General features: G+C 43.6%; 1 protein-coding gene across 1 annotated transcript in view; it reads left to right on the forward strand.

Annotated features, from left to right (window-relative positions):
- Positions 1-22,888, forward strand: part of RORA (RAR related orphan receptor A) — a 387,110-nt gene that overhangs the window by 47,423 nt on the left and 316,799 nt on the right. The window contains exon 3 of the mRNA XM_015872508.1: positions 729-970. Within this exon, the coding sequence (XP_015727994.1) occupies positions 802-970 (169 nt within the window). The 5' untranslated portion in view covers positions 729-801. The remainder of the gene's footprint in view (positions 1-728; positions 971-22,888) is intronic.

The following is a 22,888-nucleotide window of genomic DNA, read 5'->3' on the forward strand; positions in this document are numbered from 1 at the left end:
TGTGGCCCCTTTCACAAGAAGGATTCGTCCTTCAGCCTGCTCCGTATGGCAGATGTTACTTTGTTTCAAAGCGGGGTGAACGGAGCACATGGTTGCACCGTGATGCACGATAATGCCGTTAGAAGTCCGATCTGATGCGTAGGAGTTTTCCGATACCTCTCCCAGCACCTTTTGTCCCGTGTCAAAGTGCACCTCGTTGAAGGGGAGGTATTGTGTGAAATGTGCCTGCGTGGCTGCTGAACGGATGGGTCCTGAGATGCTTAACATGGATGGCATCTTCTGCCGCAGCTCCAGCTGAAGCACCGGGGAGGGAGCGGGCCGTGTTTCGAGGTTCTTCCCACCGGGGTGAGGCCGGAGCCGCGAGCCCCCCCGGGCGCGCCGCCCGAACCGGAGGGGTCCGGGTTCGGGTTCGGGAGGCGGCCGAGCGCTTCCTGCCGCCCCGGGCCGCGGCTGCGCCTCGCCCTCCCCTGGGCCCGGCGCGGGGCTCGGCAGGGCCAGGCCGGCCGCCGCCTCCCCGGGTGTCCGCCCGGTGCCCGGGGCCGTGCCCGCGGTGCGGGGCCGTGTCGGAGGGCGGCGGGGCGCGCGGCTGGCGGTGGGGAGCGGGAAGCGCGGGGGGTGCGGGGGCGGGGGTGCGCGGCTCTCGCTAGCGCTGCTTGTGGTCACAGCCAGGCAAGCTCGCATCCCATCTGGATCGCGCTCGCTCTCTCCCTTCTGCTTTTCTACCATAGAGTTGCGCTGGAAACAGAAGATAGAGGGAGTGTAGGAGCTCGCCATCTCCAAGCGATCTACATTGGGAAAAACATGGAGTCCGCTCCGGCAGCCCCCGATCCAGCAGCCAGCGAGCCGGGCAGCAGCGGCTCCGAGGCGGCCGCCGGCGCCAGGGACACCCCGGTGAACCTGGAGCCCGCCCGGAAAGGCGATGCGCCGGCTCCGGTCCGCAGGCAGAGCTACTCCAGCGGCGGCGGCAGAGGTAGGAGACTTGGGGAGGGGGGGGAGGGGGCCGGGGGAGTGGGATCGGGGTGGGTGGGAATAGGAAGAGGGGGGCAAGAGAAGGGGGAAATGCGGCGATTTCATCCCCCGGGGTGCCGCCGGCGCTCGTGGCAGCCGCGCACGCAAACGCGGAGCGCTCCTACCCCCTGCCAAACCTCGCAAACTTTTATCGCTTCTTTTAATTGCGGCGGGAGGAGGGACGGAGGCGATGAAATACCGAGTGGGGTTCGGCGCTCCCCTCGCGCTCCCGTTCGCTGCCCGCGGGGTCCGGATGGGCACCGCGCTCCCGAAATTACATAATTTATAAATATATAAAGCAACAGCCCCGAGTGCGAGGATGCGAGGGAACAAACTTTTAAAGCTGCAGTGTCCTTCCTGCCCCCCGCCCCCCTCCCGGCGCGGCTCCGTTTGACAGTTTCCCAGCCGGTGCGCTTCGCCGGGTCGCGGATGGGGGGATCCGCGGTTAAAGGGAGCTCGGCGCAGCGGGGAGGACCCGCTCGCTTTCTGCGTGCCGTTCTCCCCGGGTTCCTCGCCGTGCTCCGCGCGGAGCGGCCGCGCTCGGGGCCGCCGTTGTTCCGCGGAGACGCGCAACTTCAGAGGGGGCTCCGCCGCCGCTCCTCGAGCGGAGCCCCCGGGAGCCCCTCCCCGCCCGGCCCCGGGCCGCTCGCACCGGAGGGGGGGGAGGAGCGCTCCGGGGGGGGGGCTCGGCTCGGTGCGGGCGGTGGCGGAGGGCGACGGATTAAATAAAGGCGCGCAACGACGCCCGCGGCCGCCGAGCGGGGCGCCGGGAGGTGCGGGGCGCCGGGAGCGGGGCCGTCCTCGTTGTCGCGGGCCGGAACATGGCTGACCATGTGCCGCCGGGTGTTTTACTGTATTTTTCCCCGCTTGGCCACGCCCCCTCCGCGGGCAGCTCCCGCTCGGGGACCCCGCGCGGTGCGGGGCGGCGGGGGGCGGCGGCGCCGCGGGCGGGGCCGGGCGTGCGGGGCGCGCGGTATATTTAGCGCTTGAGAGAGAGGATGTGGCATGCGAGCGCCTTATGTAACGGGGTTAATGAGAAACACCGGAGAAACGGCCTCTCTCTGGCGGGGAGTTCTCCGGGCGCTCGCGGGGCCGGCGGCTGTTACACAACGGGCGGGTGCGGGCAGATGGTGCCGCGGGGCTGCGGGGCCCGGCCCGGCGCTGGCGGAGCGCGCCGCGGGGCGTCCGGCAATTATGTAACGCTCGGTCGTCGCTGCCGCCGGGCGAGTGCGGGACGGCGCCGGGGCGGCCGTGGGCTCGGAGCCGCGAGGCCGCGGCGCTGCTGACCCGCTGACCCACATGTCCCCGATCCCGCGGGGCGCTGCGGGACGGGACCCCGCTCCGCGCCCCGCTCCGCCCCGTGCCGAGCCGACCGGGCACGGCCGCACGCGAGCGGCGCCGGTGTTATGTAACGCGCGGCTGCGGCGCGAAGGTCGGCGGTGGAGATGGAGCGGTGCGAGCTCTGCTCCCCGCGGTGTGCGGGGCTGCGGGATGGGAACGACGGGGTGAGGGGAGGGGAGGAAAAAGAAATGTTTGGGTTTTTTGGGTGATGTAATGGAGTTGGCAGAAAATGCGAGTCTACTCCTAGAGTGCAAACAGTGAGAATATCGGAGCTGGCGTTCTAATGTTGTAGAAATTACAGTATTGGGAATAAATTGGGCTACACACTGCACAGCAGGAGACTGTGGGACTGAAAACACAAAGGTACAAATCTGGGCAGGAAAACATCACGGTGGTCGCATTTTAGTCTCCTTGAATTTGGTGCTCAATGGTGATGCAAGGTGGTCCCTGCAGACTTGGATTACTTAGTAGTATTATTATTGTTAATTGTTGAAGTCAAATTTTAGTTCTTGCCTCTTTCACGTGGTTCTGGATTTCCTACAGCCGCAGCGTAACCTTACTGTGTGTCTGGTACAGGAGCCTGTAAGTTTGTGTATTCAACTGTGCATGAGTGTAGGAATTTTCCTGCTTGGGCCATGGTTCTGCAGCGTGATCCAAACCAGCAGCCCCATCCAAAGCATCAGCCCTGGGCTCTGGGGCAGCACATAGACAGGAGTGGTGCCATCAATACAGCTCCACGTGCACACAGCTGTCTGTCTGCAGGAATCTTTGTTTGACTCAGCACACCCTTCAAAACAATAGGAATGTTTGGTTTATGCCCCTTATTTTCTTTCACGATCACATCTACTTCAAAGCTGCTCTGATACTTCAAAACTGGTGACAGCCAGCTTATATGAAAAGGGGAAAAAGGTGAAGAAAGAGCTACTGGTGAAGAGCAGAGCGGGACAGTTTGCTGTAGACTGAATTCTTAAATGCAGCTGCAGTTACTCACACAGTGGTGTTTCGAAGTACCCAGCTCCCTATACACATATAGGGTCCACCTGTGCTTGATTCTTATTTTGCTGAGGTGTTGTGTTCTTTGTGTCACTGCATGTAATGCTGAACTGAAAACATCAATTCAGGAGTTACCAAAAGCACCTTTCACACTGAGAGTTATGATCTGGTTTATTTGGGATATAGGTATGTGTACATTGGTGTGTTGCAGACATTGTACTTTGGTCTGATATCGAAACATTATTGGAAAGATGGCAACGTTAATGGAAAAAGCAGAAAACTTTTGGAAAAGCCTCTTTTCTCCTCCAAGGGATATGGTTGGTGTTAACGCTGATTATAAAGGTTTCCTAAGAGCAGTTACTGTGCAGCAGGTTTGATCTCAGCCTGTGCTCGTGTTCCCATAGGGCCTGTAGTTCCCCATGATGGGCAGAGGCAGTGCTTGGCTCAGTGGCTGTGGCCTCAGCCTGAGGCTCTGAGCGCTGTGTGTTGTCCTCTGCCGGTCCTGGTGGCTGTGCAGCTCTCCCCAGGCTTAAGGCCTGATGTTCTTCTACCCATCTACTTAAAAGTAGGCATAATTGAATAAGCGATGTTTTAATAGAAAACGATTGTCTCATAAAAAATGAGAAGTATGTAAAAGCTTTCTAATCTGATAAAAATGCTCTGGTTTTGGCGACCTTGGTCTCAGTCAATTGAGAGGATGTTTTACAGGGAAAAAAAGTCCTGAAGATAGCATTCAAATCAGCAGAAGATGCTGTGTTTGAGTATTGTTATGATGCCTGATATTTACTAACAGGAGGCTGCAGCTGTGTAGGTTCCTGTGGTTCTCAGTCACATTATCATGCTGTTGAGCTGCTGTTGATTATTTTCCAGAAGTTTTCTTCGGAATTTAATATGTCACCTTGTCAGCCTAATCCTTTTCTTTCCAATAGATTGGGTGGTGGTGGTGATTTCTGTGTTTAATTTTGATTTGGGTGCTGTTCCACAAGTAGGGATATGACAGCGTTAACAGTGACATCAGTAGGTTTGTTTTATTCTTTTCTTCTAATCTTCTGCTGCTGGGTTTTCTCCACTTCTGTGTTCTGCTCCGCAGAGTATGGCTGTACCAAAAGCTGACGTGTTGTTTTGGGAGGCCTCTGAATTTTTACGAATTTGGATCCGTTGTGTAGATGCAAAGGGCTGCCTTTGTTATCACCAAAGGCTATTCCACATGTGCTACTGGCTTAGTTTGTTTTGGTGTATGATATGCGGAACCCTTTAAAGGACAACACTGTTTTAAATGCTTGTAACACAGGAGCAATAATAGCAGCAGTGTGCTGTTCTCCTAGGAACAGTGCAGCTCCTGTTTCAATAAACCGTAACCCATTCTCTTACTTTATTTGCTTGAAAAATATCTCAGGAGCTCATAAACCAGTATGTAAATACTGTTATCATTCAACTAAGCGCTGTAATTTTACTAAATAAAGAATGTGTTTTGTAATGGAGATTAACGGGCTGTGTGACAGTTTCAGTTTTGATACAGCACTGCATTTGAATGGAAAGGGCAATTTCAGCTTTGGGAGGTTGTCTGGTTTTTCTAGTATTTGTTTTCTAAGCTGCAAAAATGCGCACTGGGAAAAATCTGGAATGTCTCAATTGATCTCGGTGGATTTAATGTGAGAGCTATCCCAGTGAAAAAAGCAAGGAGAGAGAAAAGCTAGTTCTAATTTATACTGCTATCTATATCTCCCTTGAAATTAATTCGCGTGCAGGTGATCCATTCTGTGCTGAAACGTGGTTGAAGAATGACTTGTCAGTGGCAGGCCGTTGGAGAAGGGCAGATGTTAAGAAAAAAAAAATAACTAAAAAAAGAGGGTATATCTAAACGTAGTGGCAAGTCTGGGTCCTCTGTAGCCTCAGGGTTGCTTGCAGATGGTGTTTCCTGGCTTCTAAGCCTGCAGCAAAGGGTCCTGCAGTTGGAGGCTGGTGGCAGGCAGCTGGATAAGGCTGGGAAGGAGATCATCAGGCTCAGGCAGGTCGCAGGAGCTGTTGGAATGATGTGCTTGGACTCGGGCCCTTGCTCTGTGTGTTGTATAGGCAGTTGTGCAGCAGTCATATGTTCATCCTGGACCTTTCTTTGGCTGCATGCATCTACTCACCCACCCTGGCTCCTGCCATCTCTGATCCACAGGGCAGGATATGTGCAGGAAGCCGATAGCTGCTCAGTGGTGCTGAGTCTGTCACAGTGCACCTACATCCAGCCTGGGCTCACTGGAGACCTTATGTTGTTTTTGTGAATTTCTCCGGCTTTGGTAGGAGCAAAAGTTAATACAGGTGTGAAGTCAGAGAGACCTTAAGGTGGGGGAAGCTTTTAATGCTTCATATGCGGAGTTCTGCTGTCCTCTATTCTTCTTCTCATTCTTATTTTATTTTTCAAGTATCTCATGTCTCTCTTGTGAAGGCACTCTATGCGGCCTTATTAATCCCTTGTGGAAGTGTAATATACAGAGCTGTAAGTTTTAGGATTCAAATATGCATGTCCATACAGCTGGCAGATGATTTGTATCACATGGATCCATGGAGCACTGAGCCTGAGTCCTTGTGCTGTCACTACATCCGCTGCGCAATTTGCATCGTAAACTGATTGAACTTCAGTTTAAAGGCTGTTAGCTTTTCTGGCTGCCCTGTTCTGACAGAAGGTTTTTCTACAGCTTTACTGTTCAAGTGATTAGAAGGCTTCTTCTAACTAAATACACCTGTGACCTGGTCTGTCATTTCTTCAAATAGTGGTTATAAAATCTCCTTGGACCAAAGATGAGAAAGAGGCTGGAACTGTTCTTGGTAGCTGGACTAGCATACTGAGCTCTGTTCTCTGACTCATGGCTTAGATCTTCAGCCTGTCTGTTGTAGATGGTCTCTGCTGATAGAAACGCCAGAATAGCCTGAGCTGCACGTTAGGAGGAGTTAGTTGTATAATTTCTTGAACGTGAGGGTTGTGAATTATTTCTCATACTCTTATCTGAGGGCTCATCTGGGCATGTTACATGTTCAGCAACGACTGAGCTCTTCAGAGACTGAAGGTATTAGGGTGTGTACTTTTATGAAGAAATTGCGGGGCTTATTTTACGGCAGTTTAATCTCATAGTTTAGCCTCATTGCACCATTCATTTGGAAGGATCCCCAGGTGTTTTAAACTCTATCGGGAACCATTTTGCTTATTACTGAAATCCAGCCACTTCTAGTGTGGAATCTGACAGCTGCTTAATGGTGCTCAGCCATGCTAAGCAGATCAGAACAGAAAGTGAAGAATACCATACCTGATTGAAACACTCAGAGGGATTTTAGGTACAGATAATATAATTATCTACATTGGAATTGGGTCAAACAGCGCTATTCCTGTACAAAATTACTAGGTATTTTCAGGGACTGTGTATGGTCAAGAAATTGGTTTAAAATATCTTCCTGAAAATTGTACCTGCACCAGTGAGATAATCGAAGATCCTGCTGCTTACCCTATTATGATCACCAGTCGCAGTATTATCAGTGTTCTCTTTGGGTATTTCTGTGTATGTGAATTGTTTGGTCTGGTGATGGTGTGGGAAATGTTACAGAAGAGAGGAGAGAACTGGGTTGTCGGAGGTCTTCCTTTGTGAAGCAGATTTCTGTGCAGCTCTTCCTTCCAAAGAAAGCATTCTGTGATGTGTACTGATATTAACAGAAGTTTTCACGCTGCTTGTGGAGGTTCTGTTGGTACTTAGGCCAGGAAGGAGTGGAGTGCACGTTTTCCATTGTCCTTTCTTTGGGATAATGTGGGGCTCTCTTCCAGTTGTCTTCAATTTCACTTCTCATATGATCTTGAAAAACAGAATGTAAACAGAAGGTCTGTAAAGATGCGAAGGAACAAATGTTAAAATTCACGATCAACTGAATGTGCATAAATGTTCCAGTCATCACAACTGACTGCAGAGTCTTTCATTTGTAATTTAATCTAATAATTTCCATGCACTGCTAAAGGAACACGCTATGAAGCTGGCAACTTCTGAGAAATTGCTGTGCTGTTACAAACAGCGTTTGAGCTGGCATTATAGCAGCATGATAGATAGGGAGATGGAGAACAAAGTTAGCAGTTGAAACCGAGCTGAGAAATTGCTAGCAGAGTGTGAGAAAGCGGGGCTGGATTATGATAACCTCCCTGGTAGAATCAAATTAAACCTTTTTAAAGGTATTATTGATTTTAGTTTATAGTTGTACCATGTATTTACCTCACATGGGTGCAGGAGATTAATGAGGCAGGTGTAGTGATCAAGGAGTGAAAAACTGCGGTGCTGCTGTTCTTTTTTTAAAGGTTTCATTTTGTACAGACTGTGGGATATTTACAGCTTTAATTGACAATATGTCTGCGGGCTTCAGTTCTGCAACTGTTTAAATGGATTGGAAATGTTTAATCTACGGCATTGGAAATGAAAACTCCTGAACTCTGTGAAGGATGTTGGATGGCTTCTCCCCCTTTTATAACTCACGTAAGAATCCTTAAACAGTGCATACTTGTCCATGGAGACGCTTTGTGTGAAGAGTGGTGAATGGTTTGGCTGAGAAGGCTACGGCCGGTTTTAAAAATACGGCTAAAAGAGTAGAAAATGAAAAATCAAAAGCCAGAGGTAGACCATTTGGTGTAAGTGCTTTTGAGTATGCATCCGAGAGCACTGCCAGCTCCTCGCATACGAGTGAGGAATTTTTTTCTGTACTTAGATAGAAGTGTTTGCCTTGTATTCTTGAAAAAAACATGTTTTTGCCGAGCTGTAGACACCACGGGGAAGACTTAAATTATGTATTAGTAGAGCTTGACTTGACTGTTCTGGAACTGAAGCAAGGTCTGCTAGATACAGTCAAGGATAAAACCAAGGCCAAGGCTTGTGAAATACAGATTGTAGGTTTTATTTTCTTCCTGTCACAGAAGTGTGAGAATACTTTAAGTAGAGGTGGGAAAAAGCTTCTTTATGAACTGATAGATGACGATACCAAAGTCTCTGCCAAATGCAAATCACTTAGAGGGCTGTGCTGCATCGCATCTGTAACTAAGGGCAGAAAGGTAAGGTTTGAACTATTACTTTGAGAGAAGTACTGAAATTTGATAAGACAAGCTGAAACACAGCTTTTCTTAATGCTTTACTTGAAGTCAAAGTCTGTCAGTATAAAAGCAACTTCTAAATCCTGTGTATATTAAAAAATAAAATAAAATGAAACCAATCTCAATGGAAACTGGGGCATAACAGAAATCTCTTCTCTCTTTGCATCATCTTTCATTTGTGTAATCTTCAGGAGAAGTTTTGTAGTCGTTTATGTTGTGGTGATAGAAGTTAGAAAGGCTTTCTTCCTGCCTGGATTATTGTCAAGTGTCCTTTTAAAAATTCTAATGGAATATACTCTGAATTATTAGCATCTGATGTTGAATCATAATGTTTCTGAGGCAATGCGTGATAGTCTGTTATCAGAAGCACAAGAGCAATTCTTTCTAGAGCTGGTGCTTAGAAGAATAATAAATGAAGACAAATGCAGTCGTATTGTAATTCCAGTCTCTACACGTTTTTGCCCATTTATCAATGACCAGTTCATCTTCAAACTGAGACTTTCATAACCAAGCCAGTAAGTCATTTCTAAAGATTTTGTCATTTAACACTCGTGATATTTTTAGTGATTTATTATGTTCTGCTAAGTTCAGGTGTACTTTTAAAAACTGAAATCTTATTTCCATGAACACCAGTCTGCAAGAGATCAGATTTACACCCATTGTGTTAACAGTATGAAGGCTTACGTTGGCTATATTAGAGTTCTGATCTGCTGGCAGAAGACTTGATCATGTGTGTGTTTAATATTAAGCAGTGTGAATGATTCTGTTGATGTCAGTGATAATAAGTAAATGTACAAAGCTGTGTGCTTGTTTAGGATTAAGAGAAGACTTTACTAGGAATAAAGAACTGCACTGTAAAGTTGTTGAAAAAAATACAGGCTCATAATACTGATGAACATAATTATGGAAAAGGAATAAATGGTTGTTTGCAGTGTAGGTAGCACTGGTTGAGCAGCTGCAATTACTTTGGCAGATGTTACCCAGCTATGATCTTGCTCCCAGAATCACGTTGCAGCTCTATCGCTGGAAAAGAATCAGTCTTCATTGAAGGAGAGTCTTGTGCATGAAACTGCCATTCCACTTCTTAGGTCACTGTATATACAGTCAGGCTAATATTAGTAAGAGTTTGTGGTATGTAATCGGTGAAATCCTAACTGTTCTTTTTGTAACAACCAGAAAGTCTTTTCTGCGTCCTGCTGGAGAAGAAGAGGGAGGGAAAGGAAAGCAAACTATAGGGACTGAATGGTAGAAATCTGGAAGGCTGATTGTTGAGGTGACTGGGCTTACTGGTGTTGAGATCTTTAGACATTGGCTAGTTACCAAGTCTGTGTGTGCCAGTTTGGTTCCATCTAAGAGAGTGTGACTTATAACTGAATTTTTTTACCTTTCCCCCCTTCCCAAGTAAATAACAGTTTGGGATATTACCTCGCCTTAGGGCTTCCTGGCTGCAGCTTGTGATGAAGTTACAGTTGGTAATTGCTGATCATAATGCCCCATGGAAATTACTATACCCAGGTCATTAGCATCCCAGAGATGCTCTGGTGTGACTGGAAGTGCAATATCCAAGGATATGCATAAGATCGAGGTGTGGTCATACTTATTTATTTCTTAAAGGGACAGACATTCGTTTCAGAATTCCAGCTGGTCATTAACTTTCCCCAGCAGTGATCGTGTCTGTCAGTAGATGAAGCAGATCTGTCCCGAGAATCTTTAGTTTCAGTTCTCCAAAGAACACTCTCTCCTACCACCTTCAGCTTAGAGGAAACAAACTATTTTAGACAAAGCCAGGATCAGCGAGGCTTACAGATAACCTGCTGAATGGAACTTGGTGTTTGCGTCTTGTCCCACTGTTGAGTTTCTCTGTTCTAGCCCTGTGCTGAAATGGCTGACTGGAGTTCCCAAGTCCGCCTTCCTGTTTTCAGCTCAGTTTTAGAGGTTGCAGAAGTAACTTGTCACAGATCTCTGGAACTGACAGTTCTCTTCTGAATTTCTTCCACAGATCTTCTTTTCCACAGCAGAAGTTCAAAGTGAAACGTCTTTAGGGATTTGAGAGCAAATGATCACAAATGTCTAGGTGGGAACTTGTGCCAGTATACAGAAAACATTTTGTTGCACTGCTTTTGTCTGCACACAGCAGAAAGCATGCAGAAAGCAGACTCAGCTCTGGAAGGACAGCAATAAAAATGTGAAAGCAAACCCAGAAAGAAAGTAAATGAGGCCAAAGGGGAGCTTGGTAGTTTTGGGTAATGAACAGTAAAAGAAAGACGTGGTGCTTAGGGGGAGCAATGATAGGCCATAAAGGAAAGATGACCGATTTGGAGATCAGCCTGAAAAAGAATCCAGACACGATTGGAAAAGTGCTCTGCAGTTATAGGGGAAACATTGGTGCCTATTGAAGGGAAAGGATAAGATTTTGTTGCCTTATTGCCTCAAGACAATTCATAAATTAATATTCTGTGATGTCGTCTTTGCTGTGGAATGTAATAAAACATTTTTTTAGTGGACAGTGGGGTCTCAAACAGTTGCCTCTTGCAGATTTGCTACAGCACCCTATTGTTCTCAATGAGCTCTGACTAAGTGCTTTTGCCATAGATGTGCTAATGTGTTGTACGAATTATTTGTCTTATCTTATTGCTGTGAAATTAGAAACCCTTCCCCACAGTGTGTTAAGCAGATTAAAATGAAAGCCTGTTTTTATGGTCCAGGAAAGTGCAAATATCTTAAATAAACAATGAAAAATAATGTGATCTAATAGTGGGGTGCTATTAGAAGGCTGTATGAAGCAAATGCATTTTGTAACCTAAATTTCAAGCTTTCCTTGAAAAGTTATATATTGCTTTTTTTCTGATGCCTTAAATCAAAGGGAAGAGCTTGAGGTAGGTAAATTGCACCAAGATACCTTTTTTTTTTTTGCTGTTTCTTGAAGTTAACTTCCTAGGCGGCTGCGAAGTTCCCTCTTCAAAACTCTTTTTCTGGCTAAAGGCCTGTGTTTACCTTCTAGCAGACCATCTTGGAGCAGATTTTTGTCTGTCCTGGAAAGTTTTAAGCATCATACAAGAGGCTACTACCTGCTGTCTTTTGTTTACGAGAGAGAAGTTGTTAGAAGTAAAACTCATCTGATGGCTTTGCAGAGTTACATACGAAATTCAGGATTCCTGTTGCTCTTTCAAACACCTGTCTTGTGTACCACTCCCTCCTATCCCCCACTTCCCTTGTGGGTAGAATGTATTTTACTTACAGCTGTATTTTGAGATACCAATTTACTCTAAACTGAGTGTCATAGTGTTCTGAGACACTTCATGTGTTCACTGCTCTTCTACCTATGTGGTCTTTGTCCCATAGAAAGTTTAAAGCTGTAATGCTATTATTGCAGATAGGATGTACTTAAGGTATAAAGAGTATCTTACTGTGTTTGAACTATAGCTTAATTATGAGATCACATGCTATCGTTGTGTGTTTGATAACAGACACAATGATAGTATAACGTAAGAACTAGCATTGTACTTTTTCAGGACAATTTCTATAATTTTCTTAGTAGTTTTTTCTTATTATCCTACATGGAAATAATAAACAAGATTGTATATTGCGATGACAGTGTGATGCTGGTCCTTGGAGCCTCTTCAGTTCTTGGTCAGGGTTGAGAAGTTTGAAAATAGTTGTTTGGAGGTTTGAACTGAGGTATACTGAGTTTCAGATCACTAGGACAGTAAAAGGCAAAAGGTGTGTGAGGGAGATACCCTGTCCGTGGGTTTACAGCACCAGGCTGAGGAAGTGTCATAGAATGTCATCCTTTTGGTGTATATTTCTAGCAGAATGGAGTGGTTTATAATACATTGTAAAAACACGGTGTTACAGCAGACCCTTGAACAAGTAACCTCTTGACATACTCTGTATGGGCAAGTTGGAAGAAAAATAAAGGAGTTTCTTTCAGTGGCACAGCTGTGGTTATAAGTTTGTTTTCTGTTGCTGGTGAAGTTTACTTGTGAATGTTGCCTTTGAGGTGCCCATTCCTTGGAACTTGATTAAAACTTCATGGGGTGAAACTGTGGAAGGTGGAGTGCGGATATTTTGACGTGCTTTGCTGTTTGTTTCTGATATCCAGAATAGCATCAGTGAACCTGCCTGATTTTTACTAATTGTCTTGCTCATGCAAGTGTTACTGTTTACACTAGTGAGGAAAACTGCTGCTTAATCAAGTTGTATTGAAGTGAAGCAAAGGCGCTGAAGATCACTGCTGTTTGTTTTTTTCCAATAACCATCCTGATTAACAAAATCCAGATTTAATCTTAACATGAAGCACTCACATTGAGGTGTCACTTGGAACCTATTATTAACGTAGTGACTAACTTCATAATGTACAAGCATCCTTGTCATGCTTAGAATGTGATAAGATACTGTATCCTCCAAGACTGTTATTTAATAGAGTTCTGTCCCAGTTGCTGTTGATGTAAACAGGGAGTCGTCTTTGGTTCTTTTGTAAATTTTGACTCAGACACATAAGAATGATTGAAATGGCAAAGATTTCTTCCCAAGAGTCCAGGGAAGCTTCTACTGTTCTTGTTTAAATTCTACTAAGGCAAGTGCTATGGGATGTTGTCTGTTACATCTGTAGCAATGTGAACGTCTTTGATTTTTTTTCTGGGTATTGGAAGGAAGCAGGCTTTACTCTGAGTGACTTCCATGCACCTCTGGTTCCCTCATACTTTCTTAGCACCAGAGTTCTAAAAATATACCTATGTACATAGGTCACTCCAAAAGTAATGCCTCCTATTTATTTTCATGGAAATCAGTGCAGATAGAGCACGATAGCACTGTTTGATAGGGCAAATTTTCAGCTACAAAACACTTTTTTAACATAGTCACCATCAATAGTTATGTATTTTCGCAAGCAAGGAACAAGAGCCTGCATGCTACACCTGTAAAAATCTGCACCAGTGGAGGTGACTGTTTCACAGCTGCTCACACAGCGTAGTTACTGGGAAAATGCTGCCCACGCAATCCTTCTTTCATCAGCCCATACAAATGGAAGTCAGGAGGTGCCAAATACGGACTATATGGTGGGTGTGGTAGGGCATTCCAGCCAAGATTGGCTGTGTGCTCTATGGTCTTCTAACTGGTAGGAGGCCTGGTGTTCCTGTGTTGCAGGAGATAGGTTGTGGTCTTCTCTGGTCTGACTCTGAAAGTTGGAGCCTTCAGCTTAGTCAGCACTGCGACACAGTGGTCAGAGTTGATGCTTTGTCCAGGTTCTGGGGAGTTGTGAAGGATCACCCCTTTCCCATCCTGAATGGGAGCACCTATCACTTCACCTGAATCTTTCTGAACTTTTTCTTTGATGGGGAATTCACACATCGCTGTACCATGGACTGCAGTTTTGACTGGCTCATAGTGATGATACCACAGGAAACAGTCATCTTCAGCCTCGTTTGGTTCAGTAGATCCTGACAAACTTGGATACAGTGTCCTTCCCCTTCCTTTGTGAGACCCACCTGATGCAAACCTTGCAATATTCCAATGTTGCTACTATAGTTTCCAGCGTGTTGAAGCTGATACTGAGCTCTGTATGCAGTCTCCTGGTTGTAATCTGCCAGTTCTCATAGATGAGCTGATCAAGGTGCTCTTCATTCCATGGTGTGACAGCTGTGCATGATGGACTGAAACGTGGCTTGTGAAAATTCACCTCTGTGTATGGGTCTGTGTGGTCTGCATCTGTCACCCATTTGATTATAAGCTTTTTATTGTTGGGATCAGTAAGATTTTCTACATTTGAGAATAAGGAGAACATCTGGAGAAAGGCAGCAAGCAATCTGAAAATGGCAAAGGAGGATTTTAGAGAACAGCAAATGGAGGGGATGTGGTGTCCCATTAGCAGAGATCACCTCCCAATCTGTTTTGGTTTTTTTGTTTTTAATTAACAAAATTATAACAAATTATGGAGTGCTGGGATCAACATGTTATAATGACCAATTAATGGAAACAAGGAGATGGTTTTGTTTCAGAAAACTGATGTGGTGAGCAATGGGAGCAGATGTAGGTATGCTCATAAACTGCTAAATTGATGCATTGAAGTACTGCTTCTGAACAATGAACAGCTGGGTAAGAGTTTGAGGTAGTGTTGATCTTTGACTTAGTGTGATTATCAGTACTTATCTCGCTAACAGAAATAATGCTTGAGTGTTATTTTGCTGGCTGGTATGCTTTGTGTGCTGATATTATAATTGAGTTGATGTCTCCGTCCACTGAGGATTAATAAACTGTTTCATTTGTGTCTTTGCTTGGAGTAATTTTGCTTTAATACTTTTGCTTTCTCACCTCTGTGTTGGTTGTGCTTCAGCCTTCTCACCCACGGATATTTCTCATTTATTCCTTATATATCTTGTTCCTCATTTATAGCAAAGAATGTTTTTCAGGGTGAGTAAACTTCATGATAGCTTAATGAAATTTAGCTTTGCTTGTTGCTGTCCTAACAACCTTCCTTCTGGCTAGACAAAATTAAGCTCCAGTCTTTCAGAAGACATTTTTGTGTGCAGATTTGACAAGTAACTTTAGCTGATTGCTGAAAACAAGCTAAGATTATGGGCTGGCAGTATTTGCTACCAATTCTGAATATTAAAGAGGCAGTGTCTAGTACTTGCTGGGAAAAGAGCCCCTGTTACCGCTGGTGATTCAATGAAATAAGCTGCTAGCCCAGTTGTGTTTTAAGAAGTACAATGACCAGTTTATTATCTTTGCTGTGGGGCTGATTACTGATGTTTTTGCTGTGTTCTTCTTTATGTAAGACTCAACTTGAGGGAGAATAATGTTGCTCATAACTCTGAAACCTCACTGCTTAGGTTAGCTGAGAGCAGTCTATAGACCAGTGCTGGTGTAGTGTGCAGCATCTCCGAAACGTGGCAGAAACTGTGAGCATCTGTAGCAATAAACATCTTCAGAGGCTTAAATGGCTCTCTATTTCCTGCACTACCTTTCACTTTTGAATCAGTTAGTTTACACTTCATAAAAAGTAAAACTTGTGCCAGTTTTATTTTTGTTTGCTTTTGACTGTAATGCTGGATACGTGATCCGCGTTGCAGTATGAAGTAGTCGTGCAATACAAACAACAGTTATTTCCAAACATCCAGGGTCAAATTAATGGGATCCTAAGGGGCAAAAAGAACAACTTTCCTAAAGTTAGTTGCTCAGAGAAGTTTTGTTGCTATCACAATAGGTACAATAACCATCTATGTACTGTATAACTATAGCATTATAATGTACTTAAAAGGAATTTTTGGAGGGGGTTAATTTTATATTTTCATTATATATTCATTATATATAATTTTTAATTTTATATTTTCACTATATATTCATTTTCTTTAAGCAGTGCCATAATATCTATAGTGTAAAAATTATCTATTCCATTTCTTCTACCCAGACAGAGCAGAATCCTGAGAAACTTGTATACATCCTCCTGCCTTGGTCCCTTCGTTGGGGAGGTTATGTTTGTGTGTGTCAATGAAATTAAACAGTTTTGGCAGAAATGCAGAAAAACCCTGCTGGTATCCTGAGTAGATATTGTCCCTGGAAGCATAAATCCTGAAAAGCAAATGAAAGCTGCTCCTTGGGCTGGGGAAAGGAGTATGGCAATATTGTTTGCATGGTATCTGATTAATGGACTGATGAGGAAAGGGCCTGATGTGGACTGGGAAAAAGAAGATGAGGGCAACCATGTGCAGAGAGGTTTCTGATGCCTGGAAACCAGATGAGTGAGTTACGCACCCTACAGGATTTGAGATTTGCTTTATGTGTTTGTTGCCATAGTGGAACTGTGGATGTTGTGGATACTAACTTGCATATACATTACTGTGTCACAAGTCCAGTAACATAAAGCAATATGGTTTACCTAGTTCACTGATGGAGCCTAGCTATTTCTTATCCTCGCTTTCTTTGTGATGGCCATGAAGCTTCAGCCATTTTCCTTCCCAGTAAGGTCTGCATTATCTATCCTCATCAGGTTTCTCTTTCATAGTTGTCTGAAAAGCATTAGAAGGGAAGAGGCAGGTCTCCAAGGATGATAAGAAGCCTTATTGTGTTTCACTTTCCACACTGATAACTGCCATAGGGTGTTCTAATACTCCTTGTCTTCAGGTATGCAACACTGATACCTCTTGCTCATTGAAAGCGCTGCATGTGAGGCAGTTATCTCATGTTGGGTTGATCTGGCAATTCGTAGATGTTTGCACAGTAAGTTCCTCAAAATGTCCCTAATTTCCTGAAAAAAGAAAAAAGAAAAAAAAAAAAAAGAAAAAAAAAAGAAAAAAAAAAAGAAAGAAAAGAAAAGAAAAGGCATTTAAGAAGCCCAATGTTTTAGGGTATACAGCAAATTCAGGTATCTATACCATGTGTGTTTAAATGTAGGAGTGAGGAAGGAATGCATCTCATTGGCATAGCATGCAGGGAAGAATTCTATGGGTATGTTTACTTGGGGCGAACTTTCTCCTAGTAAGAGATTTTAGGGCAAAGATAAATTGAGAGCAGACCATATACCTACTTTTTTCTTCTAGCCCCGGTTTAATAAAGTTAATTGTGAGTTTGAGTATTGGCTCTGTGTGTATTTAAATGGCAGAATTTTCAAATTGCTGAGCATGGCTGTCAACTCAGTGAAGCTGAACATGATTTTACTGTTGGAGATGCAGTCCTCTGTACACGCTAATGCAGGAAGAGTCCATCCTTTCTTGTGACTGTTGCATTCCTTACGGGCTTACTGCAGCAATCAGAAAAGTCACTCATAATTCAGCAGGAGCAAAGAAAAAAAAGAAGGCGATCAGAACTATATGTTGGAGAATAAGTGGCCCACTGCAGTTAGCGTGGTTCAGATCTAATACAGCTATTGTTATAAACACAGAGCTCTTCAAATTCCTTTTATTCAAGCACTATATAATGTTCTCCATCTTCAGCTAATTTGTGCGCCACTGATTGGAAAATACTTCACACTGAATGAAATGGAAAGTCACTTCCAGTTCTGTGTATGCAATACTTAATTTTTTATGGGGGACTCTTGGGCCTAAATATGCTTTCATGTGCACTTACAAAGCTGCTGTGAGAATCCACACGTGGCATAACTGAGGGTAGAATTTGGCCTTCCATAGCACTGTATTGTAGTTAAAAACAAAACAGAACCCCTCATGAAATAGTCATGATACATACAATATTTTAATAGCTGGAAATATTACCGTAATGTAAAATTTCACCTTTTATTTACACAGCTCCCTCCTTGCCCCCAACTTTCTTGCTTTTGCTGCAGCTTTCTGACTCTCATAGGAATCATTGATTTTACACCAGAAACATTATTGGATCAGTGGACTTTGAAGATTAGTAGGTCATGACCAGGTACAGAATGCATGTTGTAAAACCCAGGCTCTTGCATTTGCTCAAATCTTTCTTCAACAGATGAGAGGGGGTGGCTTTGAACAACAGACATGTTTGAATGGATTAATTCCTTGTGTATTTCAAAGAGCTGAGAATGTGCTGAAGAAAATACAAATGTGGAATTAATTTTCAGTGACTTGAGAATTCAGCTAGCTGAGAAATGGTTTGTTTAGATGAGCCAAGATGGTGAGGATGGAAGTGAAACAGTGAAGGAGGAGAAGCAGTACATTCAGTTAAGGTTTTGCTTTTCATGCATTCCCACATTCTCTTGCAAATGGAGATCCACAAAATTGGCTGCCATATTTCAGACACATTTTGAAGTTTTGTTTTCTGTGCAAGACTGGACACTGAAGTACTCTTCAATAACTCAAATGAAGATTTTCATCCCTTGCTGAACTAATTTGTTTTCTTTAACTGTCCAGCATTCAGCTACCATCCTGAACCATTCTGCATAGGTTTTTTAGAGAAGTTTGACTAAATCCAAGTAGCTTTTGAAGGTCTTTCCAGGGATTCCATTTGTGAGTTGTTTCACCTGCTTATATGTTGAAGCCAAGGAGATTTAGAAAAGGTTGCTGATTTGATGTGGCATTTGGTTGTTGTGAACAGATTAGCCATAGGATGCTTGCATTCCTTTTCCTTTTTTTTGTCTCTTCCCTTCTCTCAAGATTGCCATCTTTGTTTTCTCCTTCATTCTCATTCTTTCATGGGGATTTCGATTTTAGATGCATTTCTATTTTTTAATCTGTCAGTTTTGGTCATGTTTGACAGAAGGACAGATGTTTCAACAATAATGACGTATCTACAAGTTTTGTGAGAACAGGCATACAGCAGAGGCTTAATTACATGCAATTAAAGGAAAGTACTTATTAGACACTAGAGAATCTATATAGAGGAGTGAATTTAAAAATGATTCCTCTCCAGAAAAAAATGCGAGTGGAATTTCTAATAGATAATAAAAAGCATTGGGTCGCTTTAAAATCTTTTAACTGCATCAGGGCTCCTTGCTGTGCATCAAACTGCATTTACAATGAAGCATCAGTAACGTTAGTTGGCATACCCGGTTCTTCATTCACTGACTTCCTAGTGTAAAGTACAGCTAATTCTTTTCCTACTGCAGCTAAAATTGGTACTAATCTACAGCAACCATGCGAGTCCTGATTATTTGTTCCAATTAGTAAATTACCATACCAAGCCTGACCACAGTATTGTTGGGAAGTGAAGGAAAATATTCCCTAGGGCAATTTTATCTGCTCTCTCCTTTTCTAAGGCATTGCTTCTTATTTCTTTTTATGTTATGATATAATATGGAAACCTATATATGAATCAACATGTCCATGGAAATTGGTAGTTGGGGGCTTACTGTAAGGATTTGATCTATGGTGAAAATGGCTTTTGTTTTACTGCATTATTATCAAGGGCTTTTTGTGGGCCTTCCCTCACACTTATTGTTAGGGGAAAGATCTGTCTCTGTAGTTGCAAGGTGTGCATTGAATTTTTAGGGCCATCAATAGTTTAATTCAGGAGTGATCTAATTAAAGATCCAGAGAAATGGATTCAGTGTATCCTTAAGTATTGACTGTCCTGAGAGATGCTCTGGCAGATGGTTAGTTCAAAGGGAGTTTACCTTGGGCTCAGTTTCTTTAGACTGACAGCTTTTTTTACTCAATTAAATGAGACAACTGTCAAAAGAACAGACTCTGAGTTGATGCAAATAACTATGCGGCACAGATAAAGCTTAAATGTGTTCCTTGAGTCAGCTGAAGCTGTCAGGTGCTTTGAGTAACTAGTTCAGCCAGCCAAAAAGGCACACTGGCAAGGAAAAGAAAAGGTTGGGAGGTGCCTAAAAATAAAACAGCTCCCAGGTTTTTGCTATCTTTTTCATTGACTAATGTTTTTGTCACATGTCGCTATGGGATATTAGGAACTGTTTTTCACTCTCGCTCTTGTATTCACTTAAGTAAGGAATCTCGTTATGCTTTACGTTTTAATTATCCTCTGAAGTTTATTTGTTGTTAGTGTGCCCAAAGTCCTTAGGCTACGAAAGCGTGAAAATAATGAGCTATTACGATGGAGCTGTCAGGCAGTCTCGGAACTAGTTGTCCTTTGCCCTGAGAGTTCAGCTGTTTGCAAATAAACTACTCCTTTTTTTTTTTTGTTGTTTATTTTTGTTTTTGTATTTTTTTGTTAGTTTGACAATCCACCTGTGAAGCTCATAGCTAAAATTCACTGTGCTCTTCTGTTCCCTCTCTGAGGGAGGGTGAATCAGAAGATTCAATGAGATCTCAACTAGCTCTTCCTGGTGAGGTTCTCATTCAGCAGATGAGATCCCGTGTTTCTGCTCTGTATGAAAGTCACCACTTCAGTTTCCTTGTGAGTTAATGGGTGCAGTGAGCTTAGTGGAGTAAGGAGGCCCTGCTGGTGTTACACCACCACGTGGATGGTGGCTCCTCAGCATTTGTCCAATGTAAATTGGGACTGGAAGTGGTGAAAGAGTGGACAGAATATTCTCGTGGGTGAAGCAGAAGCTGCTTATCTGCTGCTAACCTGAAAATGAGGTGTTGATATCTTAAGGACACGTACATAAGTGTGAAATAAGAACAGCAGTCGTGGAAGTACAAAAGCCAAAGGCTTTGGAGGTGACTGCAGAGGTATTTGAGTACCTGCTTGTTGCTGTGCTTTGCAATGTGGAGTGCTTAGGCAAAAGACTATTAAAATTTTACTGCATTTTAATTGAGAAAAGGGTGAAAAAGCAAAAAAACACCCATAAACTTTACTTACCTTTTCTTCTATAAATTTCCAGTTCAAGAAGAGGAGTGGGATGAAGCAGGATATGAGAAGCACCCATCTCATCAAAAAGTAGATCAATGATTGTATGAAAGTATGCAGCTTTGAGGGTGCTTGTTTTATGCCCTCAAATATGGACTCATGGAAGATTCCTAATTTTGCCTTGTCTGAGATGATTAGGAGTGTTAACGAACCTGCGTGATTTAAATTCTTAGGAAGTGGGCAGAAAGTCCCTAGAGAGAGCTTGGATTCCTTCTCAGTGCAAAGTCAGCAGCCTTTATTGGTTTGTTACTGTATCAGCTCCCAGTTTTATAAACTACTTGGTAGACTGACTGCAGCTTCTGTCAGCTGGCTGATCGGAGAGCTTTAATTTCATTCCTCAAATGTATCAGAAACATGAAGCTTTCAAGTCCTAGCTACGAAATTTCTGTTATTGCTTGCATGTGAACTCGAGAATCAGAATGGAAACGTTCTGCTTTGGGCACCTCCTCCTTGTCAGTAGTTTGCCAGCTTCCTGAGCAACGGCTTCCCGGCATCCCTCCCTCCAAGGATGACAGACTGCTTTCTCTCCTGCTGGCTTCACAGTGCAGTCATGAGAAGTGTACAACACCAAGCTCATGCCAAATGCATTAAATCAGATCAAAAATGTTCCTATCAAATAAAGAAGAGTCCAACAGTATGGAGCTGTTGTATTTAAACTTTCCGCCTCCTTCATTTGGATGAAAGTTTTCAGTGCTATTATTTGTCTGGCATTCCAGCTTGCTTCTGAAGTTGTGGAGTCAGAAAGCTTTATTTCCCTGAACAAAGCTCAGTCCAATGAGTTTTGTAGAGCTTTTGCATTTTAAAAACATATATATGTCACTTGATACATTTTCATGAACTTATTTGAAAGCCTTTTTATACTAGGAGCATTAAGCTCTAATTTCAGTGTGAATGAAAATGCTGACTATAATGAAAGTTAAAGAGAAGTGATGAGAACATCAAAGGCCTTGTTATGTCTATTAGGAAACAAGATACAGAACTGTCTGCAAGCCTAGAGGGGAAAGGGAATTATGAAGCCAGGAGTAATTGGGCAGCCGGGTGTGGCTGGTGGGTGTAATCTGCAGGCATTGAATGGGAGAGGAGTGTCTGGCTCCATAGGAGCTTGTAGGTGGGCAGGGCTTCTGATGGCAAGCTTAATCACAAGGCCTTGCAGCGAGCTGCTGCCCTGTTTTTTCTTTCCACGTTGGAAGATCGTTTTTTGATTGACTTGTTAATGGCAAAGTTGTGGATTAATGCTATAACTGAGTGATAAGTGTTTAACAGCAGTGCACTTACCTGACACAACTGCTGCAAGTAGTGCTGGAAAGATTCTCACAATCTGAGTGTATAATTCTAACAGGTGGGTGGCAGTGGAGATTAGCAACAGACCTTTATGTGAGTGTAATTTATGGGTCATAGGAACTGAGGAGTACTTGGTCAAACCTAATTCTGAGCTTTCCTCTGTTGATATTAGTGAAGATTCCCATTTTCATTGTATATATATATATATATGTACTTTCGAAGGGAGGAGTGGTAAAAGTGAAAATAGAGAGCATTAAATCATTCACTGCTGTTCTTGACCTTTGCGTTTTTTTAGTACTCCGCAGTACTGTGAGGCCATGTGTCTGACAGACAAGATTTGAACCTGTAGGATCAGTTTGACCAAAGCTGTGCAATGCACTAATTGTTAATTGACACATTTATCTCCAACAAAGAGATGGAATGATCTAGAGTGCTGTGGGGCCTAGATTGTTAGCTGCTCATCAGTCTATATGATTATTATGCTTATTAGTTGTTTCTTATTTATAGAAACCATTTGTTTGGACAATTGATGGGGCTTTCACATTTCTTTATGGAGTCTCCTTTAAAAGAGAAAGAAGAGATTGCATTTGTGGTGCAATGCATAAGTAAGGGAACCTGCTGGTGTGGAAAGGCTTGTACTTGGCTGTCCATGCGCTGTATAGGTGGTCTGGGCATGCTCAGTTCAGTGCCTTGGGCAGTCCAGCATAGTACTCACAGCTCTGTTCTTGGCTGTGCTGCAGGATGTCTAGAAATAAATCTCCAGTAAGTTTTGTAAATCCTGCTTTTCAGCCCCAACAAGATTTGTGGTTGAAAGAAGGCAAGCGTGTTATTTTCATAACCCCAGTGCTACGTACCTGTTTGTAAATATATTAGCATACGCTTTCCTGTTTAATTTTAATAATTCTTTTTCCTTACTTTCTTTTTCATGTCTTT

The sequence above is a fragment of the Coturnix japonica genome, chromosome 10 (genome assembly GCF_001577835.2).
Source record: "Coturnix japonica isolate 7356 chromosome 10, Coturnix japonica 2.1, whole genome shotgun sequence".
NCBI lineage: Eukaryota > Metazoa > Chordata > Aves > Galliformes > Phasianidae > Coturnix > Coturnix japonica.